Below are 21,039 nucleotides of genomic sequence, written 5' to 3'. Positions count from 1 at the left end.
GGTTACATTAGAGTTTGCCAAATGGTTCATTCTCCCTCACCATATCCACCCTTTGGGAGTATTAACTTGGGCATATTAACATATTCCTGTTGTTTACATGTGGTTGTATTAATTCAATTATAACATTAAAGCATTCTTCTGAGGACTTTTAAACCTTTTACAATGCAAAATTCTCTTCTACTGCATTGAGCCTAATAAAACACTTTTCCAATCCTTTCTCATGCCAGGTACGCTCCATGGTGAGTGACTTTGCTGTTTTCCTCACTATCTTCACAATGGTGATTATTGATTTTTTGATTGGAATCCCATCACCAAAACTTCAAGTTCCCAGTGTGTTCAAGGTAAACAGCTTTCAGGGTACTTGGTGCCCTCATGTGGTTTCCTAGAATCTGGTCCCAAGTGAATTTCAAAGGCCTTTCCATATCCTAATCCTGCGTCTGCAGTCCCTGAAATCTAAACTTTGTCCCTCATGCCTTACCTTTCAGAAGAGCAAACTCTTAAGGCTTGGCTGAGTTCCAGCCACAAAACTCCAAGAACAGAACATCTAAGGTGGTTTAATGAATGAAAAGTTAAGATTTACAATAGTGGAATGTGCATGTTTACTTAAATACATACCTCATACAGTGGAAATGTGGGTCCTTGGAACAAGTCTGATTAATAGCACTTTCCTTGAGCTTTAGCTGTGTATGGGCACTGGGAAGGGGTAAGAAGTTAAATTAGAGTTGACCCCTCTCCTTCAGGATCTTGCCTTGTGAAGAGGTGAGCCGGCCTGGGGGCTTCACCTACGGTCTAATGCTCCTACCAGAGTAACCGGGACAGCTCTTCAACCCTATTTCATCGTTTCTTTATATAACTCTCTACAATCTACAATATTTTGCTGAAAATGTATACATAAAAGAAATAAAACAAATGATCTGTATGTGGGGACTCCAGGTCTGGTTCAGTGCAGCGGCACCGAGTAACAGAAGATGGGAAGGCTGAGCTGGGTTCCATAGAGCCCCACAGACCAGAGGGGAGGGAAAGCCTAGGCATACTCAGTGACTGGAGAAGAATCATAAGATGAGAAGAACAGGAGAGGCTGGGGAAGAGAAAGAAGACAGGAAGAAAGGCAGTCCTTGACTTGTAAACATCCCTGTACCCTGTGCCTTTGTCTTCCCTTTCTCCCTCCCTCCCTCCCTGAAATAGGCCCGGTTAAAAATATCTCTTTCCATATTGCCTGAAGATTTTTTATTTTATTTCGTTAAATGCACTGAAATGTCATCAGCTAGAAATTTGTGGATTGAAAAACACCCTTCTTAAAAATATAGTTCTTCTGAGAATATGTCATTCTCACCTTTGTGTGAATGAGCGCAATCAGCTGTCTTTCTAATACCTAGCTGAGGTCAGCCCTCCAGGAGGAATGGATTTTGTGTAAAAATAAGTAATTTGAGAACCTTAAGCAGTCCTTGGAAAGGTTCCCTGATGGGTAGGCTTAGATAGTCAGAAAGTGCTGAATTTCTGGGACATCTGGGAAGAAGGCCCCGGGAGGTAGGGGAGAGATGGGAAGGAAAAATGGGAGAATGTCAAAGACAATGCTGCTTGTTGGCAGGCCTTGCTTTCAGGAAGCAGAGGAGAGATTTTCTTCCTTCTTTCCTTCCCTGTTATACCACATGGCCCCCAGTGATGAAAACCCAGTCTGAAGGCTAGTACTATTACTAATGTGTTAATGTCAGTCAGAGTTTAGTAAATTTTTGTGTTGGCCTAAGAACTTAACTGTCACATAGAACATTGTTACTAAGGAGACATAGATCCTATAAACTTTCAGAACTTAGCCCATTCATGATTTGGGATCTGGTGACATTGTTGAAGAGTCTTTGAATCCTAGAGTCACGACCAATGGGGAACCAAGTACTTTGGATGCAACAGTCTTTGCTTTGTTCATTGAATTTGGTTCAATTCTGAGCCAGTTTGTATGCCCAGCCTTTCATCTTCCATTACTACTTGCCAAACAAGAGGAACTTTTCTTCCCCAGAGTACCTGGGGGAGTTTGAGGATGTCAAAAGTACCCTAAGAGAGTTTAGGTATGTCATGAACACCCAAATAAGGTTTATGAACAGTAGTGGTCTTATAGGAGCATTGGAGAGGGTCCTAGATTAAATAAGCCCCAAGTTCAGTAGTCTTGGGCTCCTCTCTCAAATCTCTAGTACCTGGGCTCCTGTTTTACTGCTGATGGGAGAAGGCCCCTGGGCCAACGCAATCTAAGCCCATGAGATTCCATGCAACTGGCTGTACTTTGCCTTTATTTGTGCTGTAGACATGCATTATATGGCTTCTGGAGGGGAGCAACGAGGAGGATATTCTAAATTATTTATATTTGCTTTAATTATAATTGTGTTAAATTCTTTTTTGGCAATAGACTTGTTATTTTACTTGGGCTAATGTTAAGTTAAAGGTGGTGGCGGGTTTGGAGAGTAGGGGCAGGAAGTGAAGTATTAATGAATGTTTCACAGGAAGTTGATAATCTAGGATTGACTCAAAGAGGATTTGGAACAAGGTCATAGATTTCCTAAGAAGTTGCTACTAAGGAGTTACTTTCTTGACTTTTTTTTTTTGTTGTTGTTGTTAGGATTCTCATTTAGGAGTAAAAACAATGTGGATATTGTGATTCAGTTTAATCTCTTTTGCCCTAATGACTATAGTTAAAGTACAAAACAAAACTTTATTTTTTCCCCTTTAGCCAACAAGAGATGATCGAGGGTGGATTATTAGTCCCATTGGCCCCAATCCCTGGTGGACTGTGATAGCTGCAATTATCCCAGCTCTTCTGTGTACTATCTTAATATTCATGGACCAGCAGATCACAGCTGTCATCATTAACAGGAAGGAACACAAGCTCAAGGTAACAAAAAGTTCTGACCTCAAGGACGAATGGTAGCCGGTTACTTTTTTTTTTTTTTTTTTTAGGGTAAGCCCCTTTAGACAAGGAACTATAGAACCTGGATAAAAGCAGTCATAGAAGGAGCTCATAAAATGTTTCCAGAGGTTTCTGATTCCTCAATTAGTGACAAAGATTGGTTTGGAGATGAAACCAGAGTAGAGCATGATGAAATGGTGTGAAAGGAGCTTGGACTCTGTTAGTTTCCTCTCAAACCTGTGCGGAAGGTGGGTGGGCACAGTTCCTTGTGGCCCCTATACAGGCTTGTCTTTCTGAGGTTCAGGTCAGGGCTTGGGCCACTGTTTCCGAGAGTCAAGTATTCTCCCATTGGTGTCCGTTACTGGAGTTTCCAGACTGAACCTTGAGTCCAAGGATTCCAAGGAGGTAGGTTTGAGTCCAGCACATTTATCGGTGAGAGGCTTCATGCCTTCATCTCTGTTCTTTCCTTACTTAGAGTAGGCAAATCCATATTTGGCAAGGATCTGGGGGTGTTTGTGTGGAGCCATTTACCTCCAACTCCTATATTGTATACCACTAGAATGGTCAAGGTATGCCTTGGCCTCTGGTTGCTCTGCCAAGAAAGGATGAATCTTTGAATGCGTGAGACTCAGGGTGAAATCTGGGGGCACTTGAATGAAAAATGGATATGGCATGTATACGACAGGGCAAGGTTTCTCTTTTTCTTCTCTGTTCCCTCCAAACCAGGAGGGGCTGGAAGACTCATCTGGGATCTCTGGACCCCTTCTTCCTTACCCATACACTCCCTCCTGCTTTGGGCCTGAGGCTCTTAGCTCACTGTTCTGTGCCCCACTACAGCCAGCCCATTGGTGGTGACAGAGACTCTGTTTCCCCACAGAAAGGCTGTGGCTACCACTTGGACCTGCTGATGGTGGCCATCATGCTGGGTGTCTGCTCCATCATGGGCTTGCCCTGGTTTGTGGCGGCAACTGTCCTGTCCATCACACATGTGAACAGCCTCAAACTAGAATCTGAGTGCTCTGCTCCTGGAGAACAACCCAAGTTCTTGGGCATCCGAGAACAAAGAGTGACGGGCCTTATGATCTTTGTGCTGATGGGCTGCTCAGTCTTCATGACGGCCATATTAAAGGTAATTATTCATTCACTCGTTAGATAGATATTGACTGCCTGATTTGTGTCAGGAATTCTGGGAATACAGTGATAGTCAAACAGATACATGTACAAATATCTGTCCTGAAAGAGCTAACTCTAGCAGAGTAAAGCAGATAAGATGTAGTTAAGGAAGTTAGTTAAGAGGGGCACCTGGGTGGCTCAGTTAAGCATCCAACTTTGGCTCAGGTCATGATCTCACGGTTGGTGGGTTCGAGCCCCACATTGGACTCTGTGCTGACAGCTCAGATCCTGGAGCCTGCTTTGGATTCTGTGTCTCCCTCTCTCTCTGCCCCACCCCCACTCATGCTCTGTTTCTCTCTGTCTCAAAAATAAATAAACATTAAAAAAAATTAAAAAAAAAAAAAAGGAATTTAGTTAAGAACACAAAAATGAGGGGCGCCTGGCCGGCTCAGTCAGTGGAGGGTGTGACTCTTGATCTTGGGGTGGTGGGTTCGAGCCCCATGTTGGGTGTAGAGATTACTTAAAAATAAAATCTTTAAAAAAAAAAAAGAGGAGGGGGAGGATAAGAAAAGAAAGAAAACAAACATAGTAATTATAGAATATGATAAATGATTAATGGAAATATTTGGTGCTCTCTGGTGCTATAGAGAATTAAGGGAGTGCTGTTTTAGTCCGTGTGGTCGGAGAAGGCCTCTCTGCAGAGATGGTATTTAAGCGTCCAACTTCAGCTCAGGTCATGATCTCGTGGTCCGTGAGTTCGAGCCCCACATCGGACTCTGTCTGACAGTTCAGAGCCTAGAGTCTGCTTCCGATTCTATGTCTCCCTCTCTCTCTGCCCCTCCCCTGCTCATGCTCTGTCTCTCTCTGTCTCAAAAATAAATAAAAACATTAAAAAAATTTAAAAAAAGAAATATCAGGGCCATGTGGCTCAAGGCAGGAACACAATGAGATGAGAGTGAAGACTAGGTGGGGGCAGATCATGCAGGGCCTTGTTGAGTCTGGTAAAGGTAACCTTTGAAGAGTTTTAGCAGGCAAGGGACATGATCTATTTAGTATTTTTATTTATTACTTTTTTTTTCTTTTTAAAAAACATTTATTATTATTTATTTTGAGCATGCGTGCAAGCCGGGGAGGGGCAGAGAGAGAGAGGGAGAAAGAGAATCCCAAGCAGGTTCCACATTGTCAGTGCGGACCCCGATGTGGCACTCAGTCCCATGAACTGTGAGATCGTGACCTGAGCCGAAATCAAGAGTTGGACACCCAACCGATTTAGCCACCCAGGCACCCCCCTCCCCCATTTAGTATTTTTAAAAGATCACTCTGGCGATGTCTAGAGAATACGTTTTTAGGGTTGGGAAAAATAGAAACAGAGAGACTAGTGAGGCTATATTATAGGTGGGAGATGATGGTGACTTGGCTAAAGAAGGTGGTAGTAGGGATGGATAAAAGGCACGTCTTCTGTGTATCTTGGAGGCAGATCCAAGGATCTTGCTGGTTGACTGGATGTGGAATGGAGTGTGGAAAATGGAAAGATTAAAATGCCTTCCAGGTTTTGGACTTGACCATCTGGATGGAGAGTAGTGATATTTAAGATGGAGAAGACTGCCTGAAGGAGGAAATGATTTTGTGAGAGGTGGTGGGGCTATGGACAGATTTTGGGTGAGATATCCAGGAAGCAACTGAGTGAAAAAGCTAGAGGGAGGCTCTGGATTAAAAATATAAATGTGGAAGTCAACGGCAGTTAGTGGTATTGAAAGCCATGGGAGTAGATCAGATCGCTCAGGGAGCAGGGTAGATGTAAAACAGAAGTAGGACCAGAAAGAAGAGCAGAGTCTAAGGAGCTCCAATATTTAGAAGTTGGGTAGAGGAGGAGACAGCAACAGAGACTCAGAAGGAGCTGCCAGAAAGGTAGAAGGGAAACCAGGAGGGCGAGGTGTCAGGGAAGCCAAACGAGGGGAATTTTTCCAGAAGGAGGGGTTGGTTAGAAACTGTCTAGAAAGATGAAGACTAAACCAAGCCATTGGATTTGGCAATGAGGAGGCCTAACATGACTTGACAAGAGCAGATTCAGTGGAGTGATAGGGCAGAGGCTGAATTACAGGGGAGTGAAGAGTAAATAGGAGGTGAAAAGTAAAGACAGCGTGGGCAGACAACTCTTTCAAGAGATTTTTCTGTGAAGTGGAATGGAAAATAGGCAGTGGCTGGTGTGAGGTGTGGGGTTAAAAGAGGATTTTTTGAAAGATGGGAGACACCTCAAACATGAGAAAAAAATATTTAGTTTTGTGGGTGGAAGGCTTGTGTCTGGGAAAAATGGGGTGAAAAGGAAAGTTCTGTGGCTGTAACACCAAACCCCAAACATTCTGGAGCACTTACTTGGCTCCCTTGCCTCCTTTCCCCTTCTTTTTTGGTGAATCTTCAACCACCCCAGCCTGCACTGCAAGTGCTATTTAGGGGTGACAACTGAGAGAAATGGGAAAGGATTTGGAACCGTCTTCCTGGCTCCTTACTTTCCACCCAATCTCGCCACCTCTCCTCACACCCCCTGCCCCCTTCTACTCTGTCCCCAGCCCAGCCCCTGCTCCCACCTCTGGTCTGCCTGCCATCTGGAGGAGCCCAAAGATTGCCGCTCCTCCAGGAAGGTAACCACGAAGCCATGGGAGTAGGCATTGCCTAGCCTTCCTAGAACTGGCTCAGAAGGTTTCTTTCAGAAAACCATTCAATAGTTCCGACAAGCAAGGTTAGCACCAAACTGAGATGTCTACTCACTGTACAGTTGAAACAGCGTAAAATCCAATGGGGACTTTCTAGTTCTGAGAAGAATTATGTTTGAGAATGTTCTTTAGCCTCAGAATAAAAGCAAGTCAAGTTTAGTCTTCAGCTATGAGACTTCCCTTGCCTTCATTCCATAGGCCTCATTTCCCTACCTCCTAGAGTTGCCTTGAAGATTACCTAGATTGCTTGGTGTGATATGATAGGTGCGTATATATATTCAAGTGCAATATAATAATGTTGCTGTTTCTCCCCAAATCATTCTCCCTCTGATACCTCCCCATTTCTACCCTCAAGTCTCTGGTTAGCAAAAAGGAAACTTTATAGTCCATGTTAAAATACACCAAATCCCTGAGATGATTGCTTGTGTGATTAGAAAAAATTTGAAAGGTATCAGTTCTGTACAAGAGGGATGTGTGTGTGTCTGCCCATCCCCATAGAGGAAAAAGAACCTGACGGATAAAATGTGAGGCCTAGGATTTAACTAGGGCTGGATTACACATATGGGTAATCATTTCATTTCAGAACAAAATAATTTTTATCATTGTCAGCTTCTGGTTTTGCTTCTACTTCTAAATCATGCAAAGGCAGCAAAAACTAATGCAATGTTTACGTGGTGATTTTGTGACTTTGTTTCCTTGGAGATTTAAAAGTTTATGTAGTCTTGAGTGCATTATGGTACCAAATTTAACTTCTGGTCTTTCTGCCCTTTTGTCTTCAGTTTATCCCAATGCCAGTACTCTATGGAGTTTTCCTCTACATGGGAGTTTCTTCTCTACAAGGAATTCAGGTATGGCATGCTTCTGCCAGGGCAGTGTTTTTGCACTGGGAGCTCATCTGTCCTGACCAGGGAGGGAGAGCTCTCCCAGAAAAGCACAAATCCATTCTTGAGAAACTATTTCCTAGTCTTACTGGAATTTTAGATATTTCTTTGGACATTCGCTAAGTCATTTGGACAGTCAAGTTGGCATGATGATGGTACAGAGACTTATAGGATGACCTGGCTTGATCTCAGGGTACCCGTCATCCATTAATTATTCAACAGACAATTATTGGGCATGTATTATTAACTGCTAGGTGCTTTGTCAGATGCTAGTAACTTAGATCTGAAAGGCTTGTCAAGAGCCAAACTGGCTTCCACACATGGACCACACTAGTGTTAGCGCTAGGCTACAGTGTGAGAGAGGGAGCTCAACTGGGGGTCTGCTGGTGAAGAGATTGGCAGTAGTGGGGGCTGCTCCAGGTAAGCAGACATTACTTCCTGCCCTACTCGGCCTTTTCCCATCCATCAACTCATTCCTCTGAGTCCTCTGCATGGAAAATCAGGACTGGGCACCGATCATTTGGGTACCCCAGATGGTATGATAACTTAGTTTCTTCTTCCATTGGTGGCTGGTTCCTCTTTGTTTTTATGGAATATCCAGTGGTCACTCTTACCCCCTGAGTTTTAATGTGACCTTCGGCAGGTTATTCAATCCCTCTAGCTCTCTGTTTTCCTATTGCTAATATAACGCTGGTCATATATTCTATCTCCAGAATGTTATAAAGTTTTATTTTATTTTCTTACTATAAATAATCAATGAAAAGCTCCAGACTCCTCAAAGAACAAGTAGGAGATTTGGTTTTGATACTAAGCAGAAATATGGAACTGGCTTATTTTGTATTCAGCACTCCCTGAGAAAGATCTCTCAGGAGCCAGTGTGGGATAGAAGAAAGACATTTTCTGATTCTAGAATTAGAAAGGATGGATTTAGGGGTGGCTGGCTGGCTTAGTAGGTAAAACACGTGACTCTCGATCACAGGGTTGTGAGTTCAAGCCCCAGATTGGGTGTAGAGATTACTTTAAAAAAAAAAAATCTTAAAAAAAAAAAAGATGGATTTAAATTTTGATTCTGTCATTTACCAACCCTTAGCCAAATTACCTGTCCTCTCTGAGACTCAGTTTCCATTCTGTCCAGTGGAAACTGTATTACCTACCTTTCAGAGCAGGTGGTATAAGAGACGAGAATGGGCCTGACAAGGCTTCTAACCCAGAGAAACCTGAAAATACATGCCGGTTCCCTCCTTTCAGTTCTTTGACCGTCTGAAGCTCTTTGGGATGCCTGCAAAGCACCAGCCAGATTTTATCTATCTTCGGCACGTGCCCCTGCGCAAAGTGCACCTCTTCACCCTCATTCAGCTGACCTGCCTTGTCCTACTCTGGGTCATCAAGGCCTCTCCGGCTGCCATTGTCTTCCCAATGATGGTGAGTGAGTTTTAAAAAAATTATTATTATTTATTTTTTAAAATAGTGGTGAAACCCACACCACATAAAATTTACCATCTTAACCATTTTCAAGCGTATAGTTCAGTGGCATTAGGTACTCACATTGCTGTGCAACCGTTGCCACTGTACGTTTTCGGAACATTCTTATCTGGCACAACTGAAACTCTGTACCTATTGAACGATGACTCCCCATTCCCCCTCCCCTAGTCCCCAGCAACCACCATTTTGTTTTCTGTCTCTATGACTCTGACTACTCTAGGTACCTCGTATGGGTGGAACCATAAAGCATTTGTGTTTTTGTAGCTGGCTTATTTCACTTAGCATAATGCCTCCAGGGGGCTCATCCATGTTGTAACATGCGTCAGATTTCTCTTTGAAAGGCTGACTGATATTCCTCTATGTGTACCTATGTATATATACGTATTTATATATGTATATATATGTATATGTATATGCCACATTTTGTTTATCTGTTTGTTCATTGATAGACTCTTGGATTGCTCCCGATTTTTGGCAATTGGGAATAATGCTCCTGTAAACGTGAATTGTACAAATATCTGTGTTCCCACTTTCAGTTCTTTGAGGTATATACCTAAAAGTGGACTGCTGGATCATATGGTAATTCCATTTTTACTTGTTTGGGGAACAGTCGCATCATTTTATATTCCTGCCAGCAGTACACAGGGTTCCAATTTGCCAATGTTTGTTTTCTATTTGAGGGGTTTTTGTTTGGTTTGTTTGTTCATTCGGTTGTTGTTGTTGTCGTTGTTGTTGTTTGATAACAGCCATCCTAACCGGTGTGAAGTGCTATCTCATTGTGGTTTTGATCTGCATTTCCTAGTGGGGCTGAACATCTTTTCATGTGCTTATTGATTCTTTGTATATTTTCTTTGGAGAACTATCTTTTCAAGTCCTTTGCCCATTTTTAATTTTTATTTTTTAATGTTTTTATTTATTTTTGAGAGAGAGACAGACAGTCAGAGAGACAGTGCATGAGCAGGGGAGGGACAGAGAGAGAGGGAGACACCGAATCTGAAGCAGGCTCCACGCTCTGAGCTGTCAGCACAGAGCCCGATGCGGGGCGTGAACTCGTGAACCACCAAGATCATGACCCGAGCTGAAGTCAGACTCTCAACCAACTGAGCCACCCAGGCGCCCCCTTTTGCCCATTTTTAAATCAGATTTTTTGTTGTTGTTGAGTTTTAGGAGTTCTCTGTATATTCTGGATATGAATCCCTTATTAATGGTGAGTTTTTTGTTTGTCTTTTGCAGGAGCAGTATTATTTGGGGACTTTGAGGTGTGAATACATGTGTGTAGCAGGTTGCCATGTTTACTTTCAAATCCGTCAGCCTGCCTTCCTCCCTCCCTTCCTTCCTTCCTTCTTCCTTTTTTCCTTCCTTCCTTCCTTCCTTCCTTCCTTCCTTCCTTCCTCTCTCTCTCTTTCTCTCTGTCTTCTCTCTCATGAATCTGACATGGAGAGGATTCTTCATGTTTATAATAATTTGCATATTATAGTTCCAGTTTAGAATTTATTACAGTCAGAAGTGTCTAAAGTGGTGGAAATGCACTGTTTTAAGCCACTGGAAGAGAGGAAGAGGTTGGTCCATCACTGATAAGTGACTGGGACATCCGTACCTTCTTTCAAACTGAGGCAGAGGCTTTGGAAAAGGGTGTATGGTGTAACATAACATATGGTGTATGGTGTAACAGGTGATAGGCTGCTTCCTGCCACTGGGATGGTGATGAAATTCTTGCCACCTGACCAGCACACTGTCTCATCTTCTCCTCCTGTTGCCTCCTCTCTCTGGCTCACCCTGTGTCATGGGGACGCTGAGAATTGTGGGCTGTTTGAAAACTACCCAAAGGGTGGGCCTCTAGAGAGAAAAGTCAATGAGGCTAATGTTTGGTATTTGTTTAGGGACTTTTGAGCTCTGTCTTACTGGAAGAATATTCAAAGGTGAAGAAACTAGGGTCAGGGAATTCTTTTTCTCTAATGGAGCACATATACCTCCTGATGGGTTTCTCAATTTTGTCAGAGTACACATAGGTTTCTGCATTTAAGTGTTATATTCAGGGGTTGACCATTTGGTTAAAGAAACAGCAAATTCCTGACAACTTCTTGGGAGGGATACCACCAATTTTGGATTTGTTGGGGAAATAGTTATGGAAATGAGGGAGAAATATGATTGAAGGTAGTAAGCCTGATTTGCCTCATTCCTTCCCTAAGCCACCAGATGTAGCTAGTGAGCACCTGTCAATCCAGGCAGGTCATTCTGGGTTATTATGAATTCCCCTTTGGCAAAAATGGCCTTTTATGGGGGAAAAAAAGTGGAACAGCAGTTGATACACCCTGTCCTGTAAAATTGAGGAAATTAGCTGTCAGATATTAGAGGCAAGTCACTTTCTATTCCCTGAGCCTCAGTATCCTCATTTATAAAATGAGTGTCAGGCCAGACCAGAGGGCGGAGACAAAAAACACTAGTGATTCATGATGCAGGCATAAAGCAAGGAGTTTTCCCGGAAATGTATAGGCAGAGGATCAGAGGGAATTGAGATGATCCTTCAAGGTCCCTTCATCCCATGGTGAGGCATGCTTGGGCTGGGTGCAGCTGGCCTCACCATAGCTGTGCTCCTGCAAAGGCTTTCCAGCCCACTGCTGCCCAGCAACCCTTCCTGCTCATCCCATGACAGGGAAGGGCAACTCTTAGGGCCATCTGAGGATGAAGGGTTTCTCTTTTCAAGGAGGGAATTAAGTTGGTTGCTTTCTAAGTTGTAGGGTTGTTATGATGATAGTTTAATAAAATATTGAATATAAAACATGAAGGTGACTATTTAGTATCTGGTACAAAGAAGGCACTCAATAACAGGCAATTATTATTATTATTATTATTATTATTATTATTATTATTAGTTTGATTTTCCTTGACATGTCCTAGTGTGCTGTGAAGATAAGACTTTGCTTTTAACTCCGGGAAGAAAATGAGCTCTTTTCATCCCCTGTCTTTATTTTTCTTCAGGTTTTGGCATTGGTCTTTGTCAGGAAAGTCATGGATCTCTGTTTCTCTAAACGAGAGCTGAGCTGGTTAGATGATCTCATGCCTGAAAGTAAAAAGAAGAAGCTGGACGATGCCAAAAAGAAGGCCAAGGAGGAAGAGGTCGTAGTTCTTGGACCAACTGTACACTTGGGGGCAGCTTCAAATTACAGAACATAGGAAGGGCCACATGAGAAGTCAGCATGTCTAGAATCCCAGGGGTTATATTTAGGAGTTAGGAAGATTACTCCAAAGATGTTTTTAGCTGAGAATGGAGCAAGGATTCTTGTCCCTATCTGTCCTTTATTTTTAGACACGATAACCCGTTGTGTTTCCCTTTGTCTACAGTCTACTCACCAGGTTCATGCTTACAATATGAACATAGAGTCTGTTCTTATTATCAGATCTAAGGGTTCGTGTTCTCCTAAAAGGCCTAATTTGACAACTATACAAAACCTGTTATCTGTCATGTACCTAATGGCAGATGGTATTGTGGTTGGCACCATGCAAAGACAACTTGCATAGGACTTTCTGTCCTTCCTCATTTCCCTCAGCGCTTGGCATCTGCTGTCCATACAATGGACCCTCAATCAATGGCCTGTACGTGCCAAGAATGGATGTGTAGCAAAACGAAAATCCCAGACCAAGAAATGAATGAGCCGGAAAGTGTTTCCAAATACAGTTAGTGCCTGAAATAGGGTCCTTTGAAATGCATTTTAAATGACATTTTTTCTAATATCTTGAGTTTTTGAAATCTTGTATTATTTTTTCTAGCTTTATTGAGATATGATAAACACATAGCCCTGTGTACGTTTAAGGTATACAGCATAACGACTTGATATAGCTATATATTGTGAAATGATCACCACATTAGGGTTCGCTAACACATCTGTCACCTCACATAGTCACATTTTTTGTGTGTGTGGTGAGAACTTTTAAAATTTACTCTCTCGGCAATTTTCAAATACACAATACAGCCTTGTTAACTATAGTCACCATGCTGTACGTTACATCCCCGGAACTTACTCGTCTTATGACTGAAAGTTTGTCCCCTTCAACCACCTTCACCGTTTTCCCCCACCCCAGCAACAACCAGTCTGTTCTCTGTCTCTGTGACTTCAGTTTTGTTTTTGTTTTGTTTTGTTTTTTAGATTTCACATGTAAGTGAGATCATATAGTATGTGTCTTTCTCTGACTTATTTTACTTAGCATGATACCCTCAAGTTTCATTCATGTTGTTGCAAATGGCAGGAGTTCCTTCTTTTTTTATGGCTGAATGATATTCAATTGTATATATATACCTTTTCTTTGTCCATTCATCCACTGATGGACACTTAAGTTGTTTCCATGCCTTGGCTATTATGAATCATGCTGCAGTGAACATGGGCTGCAGATATCTCTTCAGGGTAGTAATTTCATTTCCATTGGATGTATACCCAGAAGTGGGATTGCTGGATCATATGGTAGTTCTATTTTTAATTTTTTGAAGAACGTTTATAGTGGCTGCACCAATTTACATTGCCACCAACAGTGCATAAGAGATCCCTTTTTTCCATATCCTCACCAGCACTTATCTCTCGTCTTTGTGATAATAGCCGTTCTGGCAGGTGTAGGGTGATACCACATTGTGGTTTTGATTTAAATTTCACTAATTATTAATGATGTTGAGTACCTTTTCATGTGCTTTCTGGCCATTTGTATATCTTCTTTGGAAAAATGTCTATTTAGGTCCTTTGCCTATTTTTAAATTGGGTTATTATTATTATTGCTATTGAGTTGTATGTATTCCTTATATATTTTGGATATTAATTCCTTACCAGGAGTTAACTCCTTACCATCTATGGTATTAACTCCTTACCATCTATGGTTTACAAATATTTCCTCCCATTCCATAGGTTGCCTTTTCATTTTATCGACTATTTCTTTTGCTGCACAGAAGCTTTTAATTTGATGTCATTCCACTTATTTATTTTTGCTTTTGTTGCTCGTACTTTTGGTGTCCTATCCACAAAATCATTGCCAAGAACAATGTCAGAGTCTTTTCCCTATCTTTTCCCTATCTTCAAGGAGTTTTACTGCTTCAGGTTTTACATTTAAGTGTTTAACAACATTTTGAGTTGATTTTTGTGAATGGTGTAGCTTATGAATATCCAGTTTTCCCAGCAACGTTTATTAAAGAGACTGTCCTTTCTCCACCAAAGGCTCTTGGCTCCCTTGTTGAATATTAGTTGACCGCATATGCATGGGTTTATTTCTGGACACTTAATTCTGTTACATTGTTCTATGTGTTTTCTATTATTAAAATTTTTTAATGTTTTTATTTATGTTTGAGACAGAGAGAAACAGAGCATGAGCAGGGGAGAGGCAGAGAAAGAGAGAGGGAGACACAGAATCTGAAGCAGGCTCCAGGCTCCGAGCTGTCAGCACAGAGCCTGATGCGGGGCTCGAACTCATGGAGTGTGAGATCATGACCTGAGCCGAAGTCGGACACTCAACCGACTGAGCCACCCAGGCGCCCTGTGTTTTCTATTATTAAATAAGCTTTAACAATTCGATGCACAAAAGCAATGGAGGAAAACTTTAAAGATTGCTGAAAATCACTACACAAAATGTGAAGTTTTCAAGCATCCCAAAACTCTATAAACAAAATTTAAAAATTACACACTCACACACACACAGGCTTACCTTGTTTTATTATGCTTCACTTTATTGCATTTCATAAATATTGTGTTTTGCACAAATTGGAGGTTTGTGGAAGCCCTGCATCAAGTGAATCTATCAGCATCATTTTCCCAACAACATTTGCTCACTCTGTGTCTCTGTCTCATACTTTGGAGCTCTTGCAGTATTTCAAACTTTTTCATTATTATTATACTTTTATGGTGATATGTGAGTAGTATTTATGACTCACTGAAGGCTTAGATGGTGGTTAGCATTTTCTAGCGATAAGGTATTTTTTCATTAAGGCATGTACGTTGTTTTTAGACCTCATGTCTTTTAGACACTTAATAAATTATAGTATAGCACAAACGTAACTTTTACATGCAGTGGGAAGCAAAAAATTGCTTTGCTTTGCTTTATAGTGGTAGTCTGGAACCAAACCTACAATATCCCTGAGGTATGCTTGTACATCATACATACATATGTACATACATACATTTATTTCCTGATTTATATAAAATTTTAAGTAGTGATATGTTTTTTTTAATTTTTTTAAACTTTATTTTTTATTTTTTAAAATTCACATCCAAATTAGTTAGCATATAGTGCAACAATGATTTCAGGAGTAGATTCCTTAGTGCCCCTTACCCGTTTAGCCCATCCCCCCTCCCACAACCCCTCCCATAACCCTCAGTTTGTTCTCCATATTTATGAGTCTCTTCTGTTTTGCCCCCTCCCTGTTTTTGTTATTTTTGTTTCCCTTCCCTTATGTTCATCTGTTTTGTCTCTTAAAGTCCTCATATGAGTGAAGTCATATGATTTTTGTTTTTCTCTGACTAATTTCACTTAGCATAATACCCTCCAGTTCCATCCATGTAGTTGCAAATGGCAAGATTTCATTCTTTTTGATTGCCGAGTAATACTCCATTGTGCATATATATATATATATATATATATATATATATACACACACACACACACCACATTTTATTTATCCATTCATCCCTTGATGGACATTTGGGCTCTTTCCATACTTTGGCTATTGTTGATAGTGCTGCTATAAACATGGGGGTGCATGTGTCCCTTCGAAACAGCACACCGTATCCCTTGGATAAATGCCTAGTAATGCAATTGCTGGGTCGAAGGGTAGTTCTATTTTTAGCTTTTTGAGGAACCTCCATACTGTTTTCCAGAGTGGCTGCACCAGCTTGCATTCCCATACTTTTTTTTTAACATTTATTTATTTATTTATTAAAAAAAATTTTTTTTAACGTTTATTTATTTTTGAGACAGAGAGAGACAGAGCATGAATGGGGGAGGGGCAGAGAGAGAGGGAGACACAGAATCGGAAGCAGGCTCCAGGCTCTGAGCCGTCAGCCCAGAGCCTGACGCGGGGCTCGAACTCACGGACCGCGAGATCGTGACCTGAGCCGAAGTCGGACGCTTAACTGACTGAGCCACCCAGGCGCCCCTAACATTTATTTTTTTGAGAGACAGAGACGGAGCATGAGTGGCGGAGGGGCAGAGAGAGAGGGAGTCACAGATTCCAAAGCAGGCTCTAGGCTCTGAGCTGTCAGCACAGAGCCCAACACAGGGCTCGAGATCATGACCTGAGCCAAAGGCAGATGCTTAGCCAACTGAGCCACCCAGGTGCCCCAGTAGTGATATGTTTTAAGAAGAAGGTAAGGGGTGAGGGAGTTACTCTATTTAGGGTGATCAGGGAGGACTCTAAGGACACATCCTAGCTGAAATCTGAATAAAGTGAGGGCAAGTCGTGAGACTATCTGGGAGTAGGAACATTCTAGGCCAGGGGCATGGCAAATGCCAAGGTTTTGAAGCAGGAATGAGCTCAGTGTGCTTAAGGAATACAAGAAAGCCAGGGAGCCTGTAAGGGAGAGAGGTAGCAGGACACTAGTTAGAAGTCTGTGACAATAGCTCAAGCAAGAGGTGAAGGTGGCCTACGTTAGGGGAGAAGTGGTGAAGTGGCTGGTTTGGGACTTATTTGGAAGACAGAGTTGACAGGCTTTGCTAATGGATAGCAAGCATGAGAGGAATCAAGGACAACTCTTAGATTTTTGGCATGAACAGTTGGTTGAGCGGTCATGCTACTTATGAAGCAGGTTTGGGAGAAAAACCAAGGCGTCTCTTTGGGATGTTAAGTTTGAAGTGGCTGGTAAACATTGTACTCCATATTTTTCCAAGTTTCTGAAGTAAACATGTATTTTTTTAAATTATTTTTTCACATTTAATGTTTACTCATTTTTGAGAGACAGAGAGAGACAGAGCATGAGCGGGGAAAGGGCAGAGAGAGAGAAAAGGAGAGACAGAATCTGAAGCAGGCTCCAGGCTCCGAGCTGTCAGCTCAGAGCTGACGCAAGGCTCGAACTCACAAACTGGGAAATCACAACCCAAGCCGAAGTTGGATGCTTAACCAACTGAGCCACCCAGGCGCCCCAATATGTATTTGTTAATACATGTTTTACTTTATAAAGTTATTTTGAAAATGAAATGAAAGAAAAATAATGAAGACTTCACCCCAAAATTTCACATCAGCATCCAATATTTATGTTCATTTCTTTATGTTCTCTTTACGTCCTTAACATAGTTTTCATGTAACTGTAATAATTGTTTATTTGTGTGGGGAGGTATTTTTTTCTGATTTTTTCTTCTCATCTTGATTTCATGACACTTTCATGTTTCTATGTGTCTATATAATAGATAATCATATTTATTGTTTTAATGGCTGCATAATATTCTATAGTGTTTTCTCATAATTAATTTAAACTTTCTTCCCTTGTGAAAATTTACAGTTGTTTTAGGATATATTATTAAATATACTACTTCAAACATCTTTGTATGTATTTTTTTCTCTGTAATTATTTTCTTTAAATTAGTGGGATTCTTTTTTAAGACAACATTTTGTTATAGAACATTCAAATAAATGCAAAAGTAGAAAGAACAGTCAGTATTCATATTTCCCAATTGCCTTATTATTTTTTTTAATAATCTGTTTGACTCAGGATTCAAATAAGGCCTAAATATTGCAGCAGTTGATATGTTCCTCAAATTTCTTTAAGGGTCCCTTTCTATCTTTTTTTCTTTTTGTTGAAGAAACTAGGCCTCTGACCTGTAGGATTTCCCACCATTTAGATTTTACTACCTATGTCCCTTGGTGTCATTTAACATGTTCTTCTGTCCCCTATGTTTCTAGTAAATCGGTAGTTGGATCTAGAGGCTTATTCAGATTCATTTTCTTTCTTCTTTTAAAAAACACTATTCCGCAGGTACAAATATCTGGTTGTCTTTTTTTTGTGATGAGTCAGATCTATGAAAGAACATAATTACACTCTTTCATAATAAACGTGAGAGAAATTAGGTAGAAATTTTGGTAAGAGAAAAATGGGTGGTATAGACTCATGGTTTTCCTTGGTCTCAGATATAATGTCTTCTTCTCTTGCAGGAGGCTGAGAAGATGTTAGAAATGGGGGGAGACAAGTTCCCCTTAGAGAGCAGGAAGTTACTAAGTAGTCCTGGAAAGAACAACAGTTTCAGGTAAAACTCCCCAAAATCCACAAGGAGTTGACTGTTTTTTTGGTTGTTCTAGAAACAATCTGGCTTTGTGGTGGGGGGTGGTCACAAATGGCGATCACTGGTATAAAGAGCTAACGTTCAGCCTCTCCATTCCAACCTGGGAAAACACCTTTTCCTTCCATGCTTTACTGAGCACCTGCTAGACGCCAGGTACCACCCCAGATGCTGGGAAAGGAGGACAGAGGTAAGGGAGCCCACATACTGAGCGTCTTCTCTGTGCTAGGACTGTGCTGGAAGCTTTACTTATGTATTCTCATTTGATCTTTGCAGCAGCTCTCTGATAAAAGCCTCATTACCCACCTTTGTCCAATGAGGAAACTGAGGCTTGGATGGCTTTAGGTAATTTCCCCAAGGTCACAATGCTGCTAAGTAGAAAGCTTAAGAGACAAACCCTAGTCTTTGTATTCATCAGATCAGTGCTCCCTCTGCCTTTCTCTGCCATTTTTCGGAGATGAATAGGATATGGCCTTTGTTTCCAGAGAGTCCTCAGCCTGTGGAATTCCCATGCTTGGGCAAGCCTTTGTCGAGGGGCAGAGGCAGCCCCTTCAGTTTGACTCATGGCATCTGTGGTCCTAGGAGCCAAGGGGGAACCAAACTGGGGTCCCCCAAATTCCTTAATTTCTGCCAAGGCTCTTAGCTGCCTTCTCTAGCTAAGCTATTGCTCACCACGGGACACGGGACACTAAATTGGTCCGTTAGTGGTTTTATTCCTGGCATTTTGTTTCCACTGTGGAAGAGGTACACATAAGCTGAAAGAAGCCCAGAGGCTGAGAGGGGGCAGAAAAGGAAGAGAGAGGGGATCTGGGTCATCTAGATCCTGGATAATTTATTGCCAAATCATTGAATCCATTGTGGTTTATACTCAGGGGAAAATGGGGAAAGTCACATCGTTGGGATTTTTTTTCCAATTTTGATTTATTTACTTTTGACAAATAAAAAAATATATTTAAGGTGCACGACATGGTGTTTTGATATCTGGACACACTGTGAAATGGTTACTGTCATCAAAGTAATAACATATTCATTACCTCTTACAGTTATCATTCCTTATTTTGTGGTGAGAACACTTGACATCTACTTTCTTAGCAGATTTCAAGTATACAGTACATTACTATCAACTATGGTCACCATGCTGTATACAGGTCTTTAAAAATTATTCACCTTATAACTGCAAATTTATACCCTTTGATCACTATCTCCCCTTCCACCCCACCTTCCCAGCCTCTGGTAACCACCAGTCCACTGTCTGTTCCTAGGAGTTTGATTTAAAAAAAAAATTTTTTTTTAATGTTTATTTATTTTTGAGAGAGAGAGACAGACAGGCAGAGTGCGAGCAGAGGACGAGTAGAAAGAGAGAGAGAGAGGGACACACAGAATCCGAAGCAGGCTCCAGGCTCTGAGCTGTCAGCACAGAGCCCGACATGGGGCTCCAACTCAGGAGCTATGAGATCATGACCTGAGCTGAAGTCGGATGCCGAACCAACTGAGGCACCCAGGCACCCGTCTTTTGGCCCTTTAAAAAGAGACTGGCTTGTAGAAAATTTCCTAGTACTCTGGGCTTCTAGGAGACCAAGGACTCGATTCGAGGCCTTGATTGTCCTCTTACTGACATTTGACCTCGGGTGATCACTTAGTTCTGAGAGCTTTGGTTTCTGTACCTTCAAAATGAGGATGTTAATCATCTCTGATTGATAGTGAAGATATTGTAACGAGTGCTTTGTTAACTACAAGTGGCAAGCATTTGGCCATGCACGTGAGAAAACCAACGAAGACTGCTTAGCACCATGCCTGGCACCCAGCGAGCCTAGCACACAGCGAGCGTTCAGTAGGGGGTAGCTCCTGAGGCTCCTGTTGACATCATAGCACTGTCAGGGCAGGATGGCGGTGGCACGGCTGCCTGCCACGTGGCACAGCAGCCCAGCCCTCAGCACCACCTCGTGGGCCACCTTGCCTCTCTACATTCCAACCACCTGGCTCCTGGTGCTGCTGAGAACTGTTAGCTGAGCCCCCTCAGACCTACTCTTTCCCGCCTGGTGGGGTGTGATCACTATAGACTGAGATACGTATTTTATTTGTGTGTCCTATGTTTATTGTCCTAAGCATTGATTTCAGATGTGACCCCTCTGAGATTAATATATCTGATGAAATGCCTAAAACTACGGTCTGGAAAGCTCTCAGTATGAACTCTGGAAATGCAAAGGAGAAGAGGTAAAGAGAACTATAGTTGCTGATTTTTATTTATTTTGTGCTTTTAAAAATAGCAATCATGTTGAAAGTAAAATATATCTAAGTTGTAAAATTAAATTCGTCTAAAAAAATATCCCTTCCGGGACTGGTGCTTAACCCCAGGTGAATTGCTATATGCCTCAGAGAAGGAAAAAAATGTTTTTTTAACTATTTGCACAGATGTGCTGTTTTGAGCTGCCCATTTACACAGCCAGCCCCCAAACCAAGGAGTGTGTGGATGTGTACATTGCCTTTCTCTAGTCACCTGAATCCTCTTTCCAAAAGTTCCCATTTCAAAATCTCTCTGGTTACCGGAACCACACAAACTGGAAAATGGCCAGAATGTCCAGAGAGTGTCGATCATGCCAATACAGACTCCACCTATTTCAGTCATTCCATAATGAGAACTGTTGCCAAGGAAAGATTTGAAATATTAAACTATAAACAGGTTTCCGATTTTGGAAATGAAAATTCTGTGTATCATTTG

General features: G+C 41.7%; 1 protein-coding gene across 9 annotated transcripts in view; it reads left to right on the top strand.

Moving 5' to 3' along the window:
• Positions 1-21,039, top strand: part of SLC4A8 (solute carrier family 4 member 8) — a 79,525-nt gene that overhangs the window by 52,428 nt on the left and 6,058 nt on the right. For 4 of the 9 annotated variants that reach the window (XM_058742745.1, XM_058742740.1, XM_058742742.1 and 1 more), the window contains exons 17-24: positions 228-341; positions 2,717-2,878; positions 3,771-4,022; positions 7,497-7,565; positions 8,847-9,020; positions 12,060-12,197; positions 18,196-18,287; positions 20,427-20,534. In XM_058742745.1, coding sequence (XP_058598728.1) covers positions 228-341; positions 2,717-2,878; positions 3,771-4,022; positions 7,497-7,565; positions 8,847-9,020; positions 12,060-12,197; positions 18,196-18,287; positions 20,427-20,534 — 1,109 coding nt within the window. The remainder of the gene's footprint in view (positions 1-227; positions 342-2,716; positions 2,879-3,770; positions 4,023-7,496; positions 7,566-8,846; positions 9,021-12,059; positions 12,198-18,195; positions 18,288-20,426; positions 20,535-21,039) is intronic. The other 5 variants (XM_058742746.1, XM_058742744.1, XM_058742741.1 and 2 more) reach the window with 3 other exon arrangements.

Source organism: Neofelis nebulosa, chromosome 8, assembly GCF_028018385.1.
Source record: "Neofelis nebulosa isolate mNeoNeb1 chromosome 8, mNeoNeb1.pri, whole genome shotgun sequence".
In the NCBI taxonomy this organism is placed as follows: domain Eukaryota; kingdom Metazoa; phylum Chordata; class Mammalia; order Carnivora; family Felidae; genus Neofelis; species Neofelis nebulosa.
This window is presented reverse-complemented; position numbering and strand designations above follow the sequence as displayed.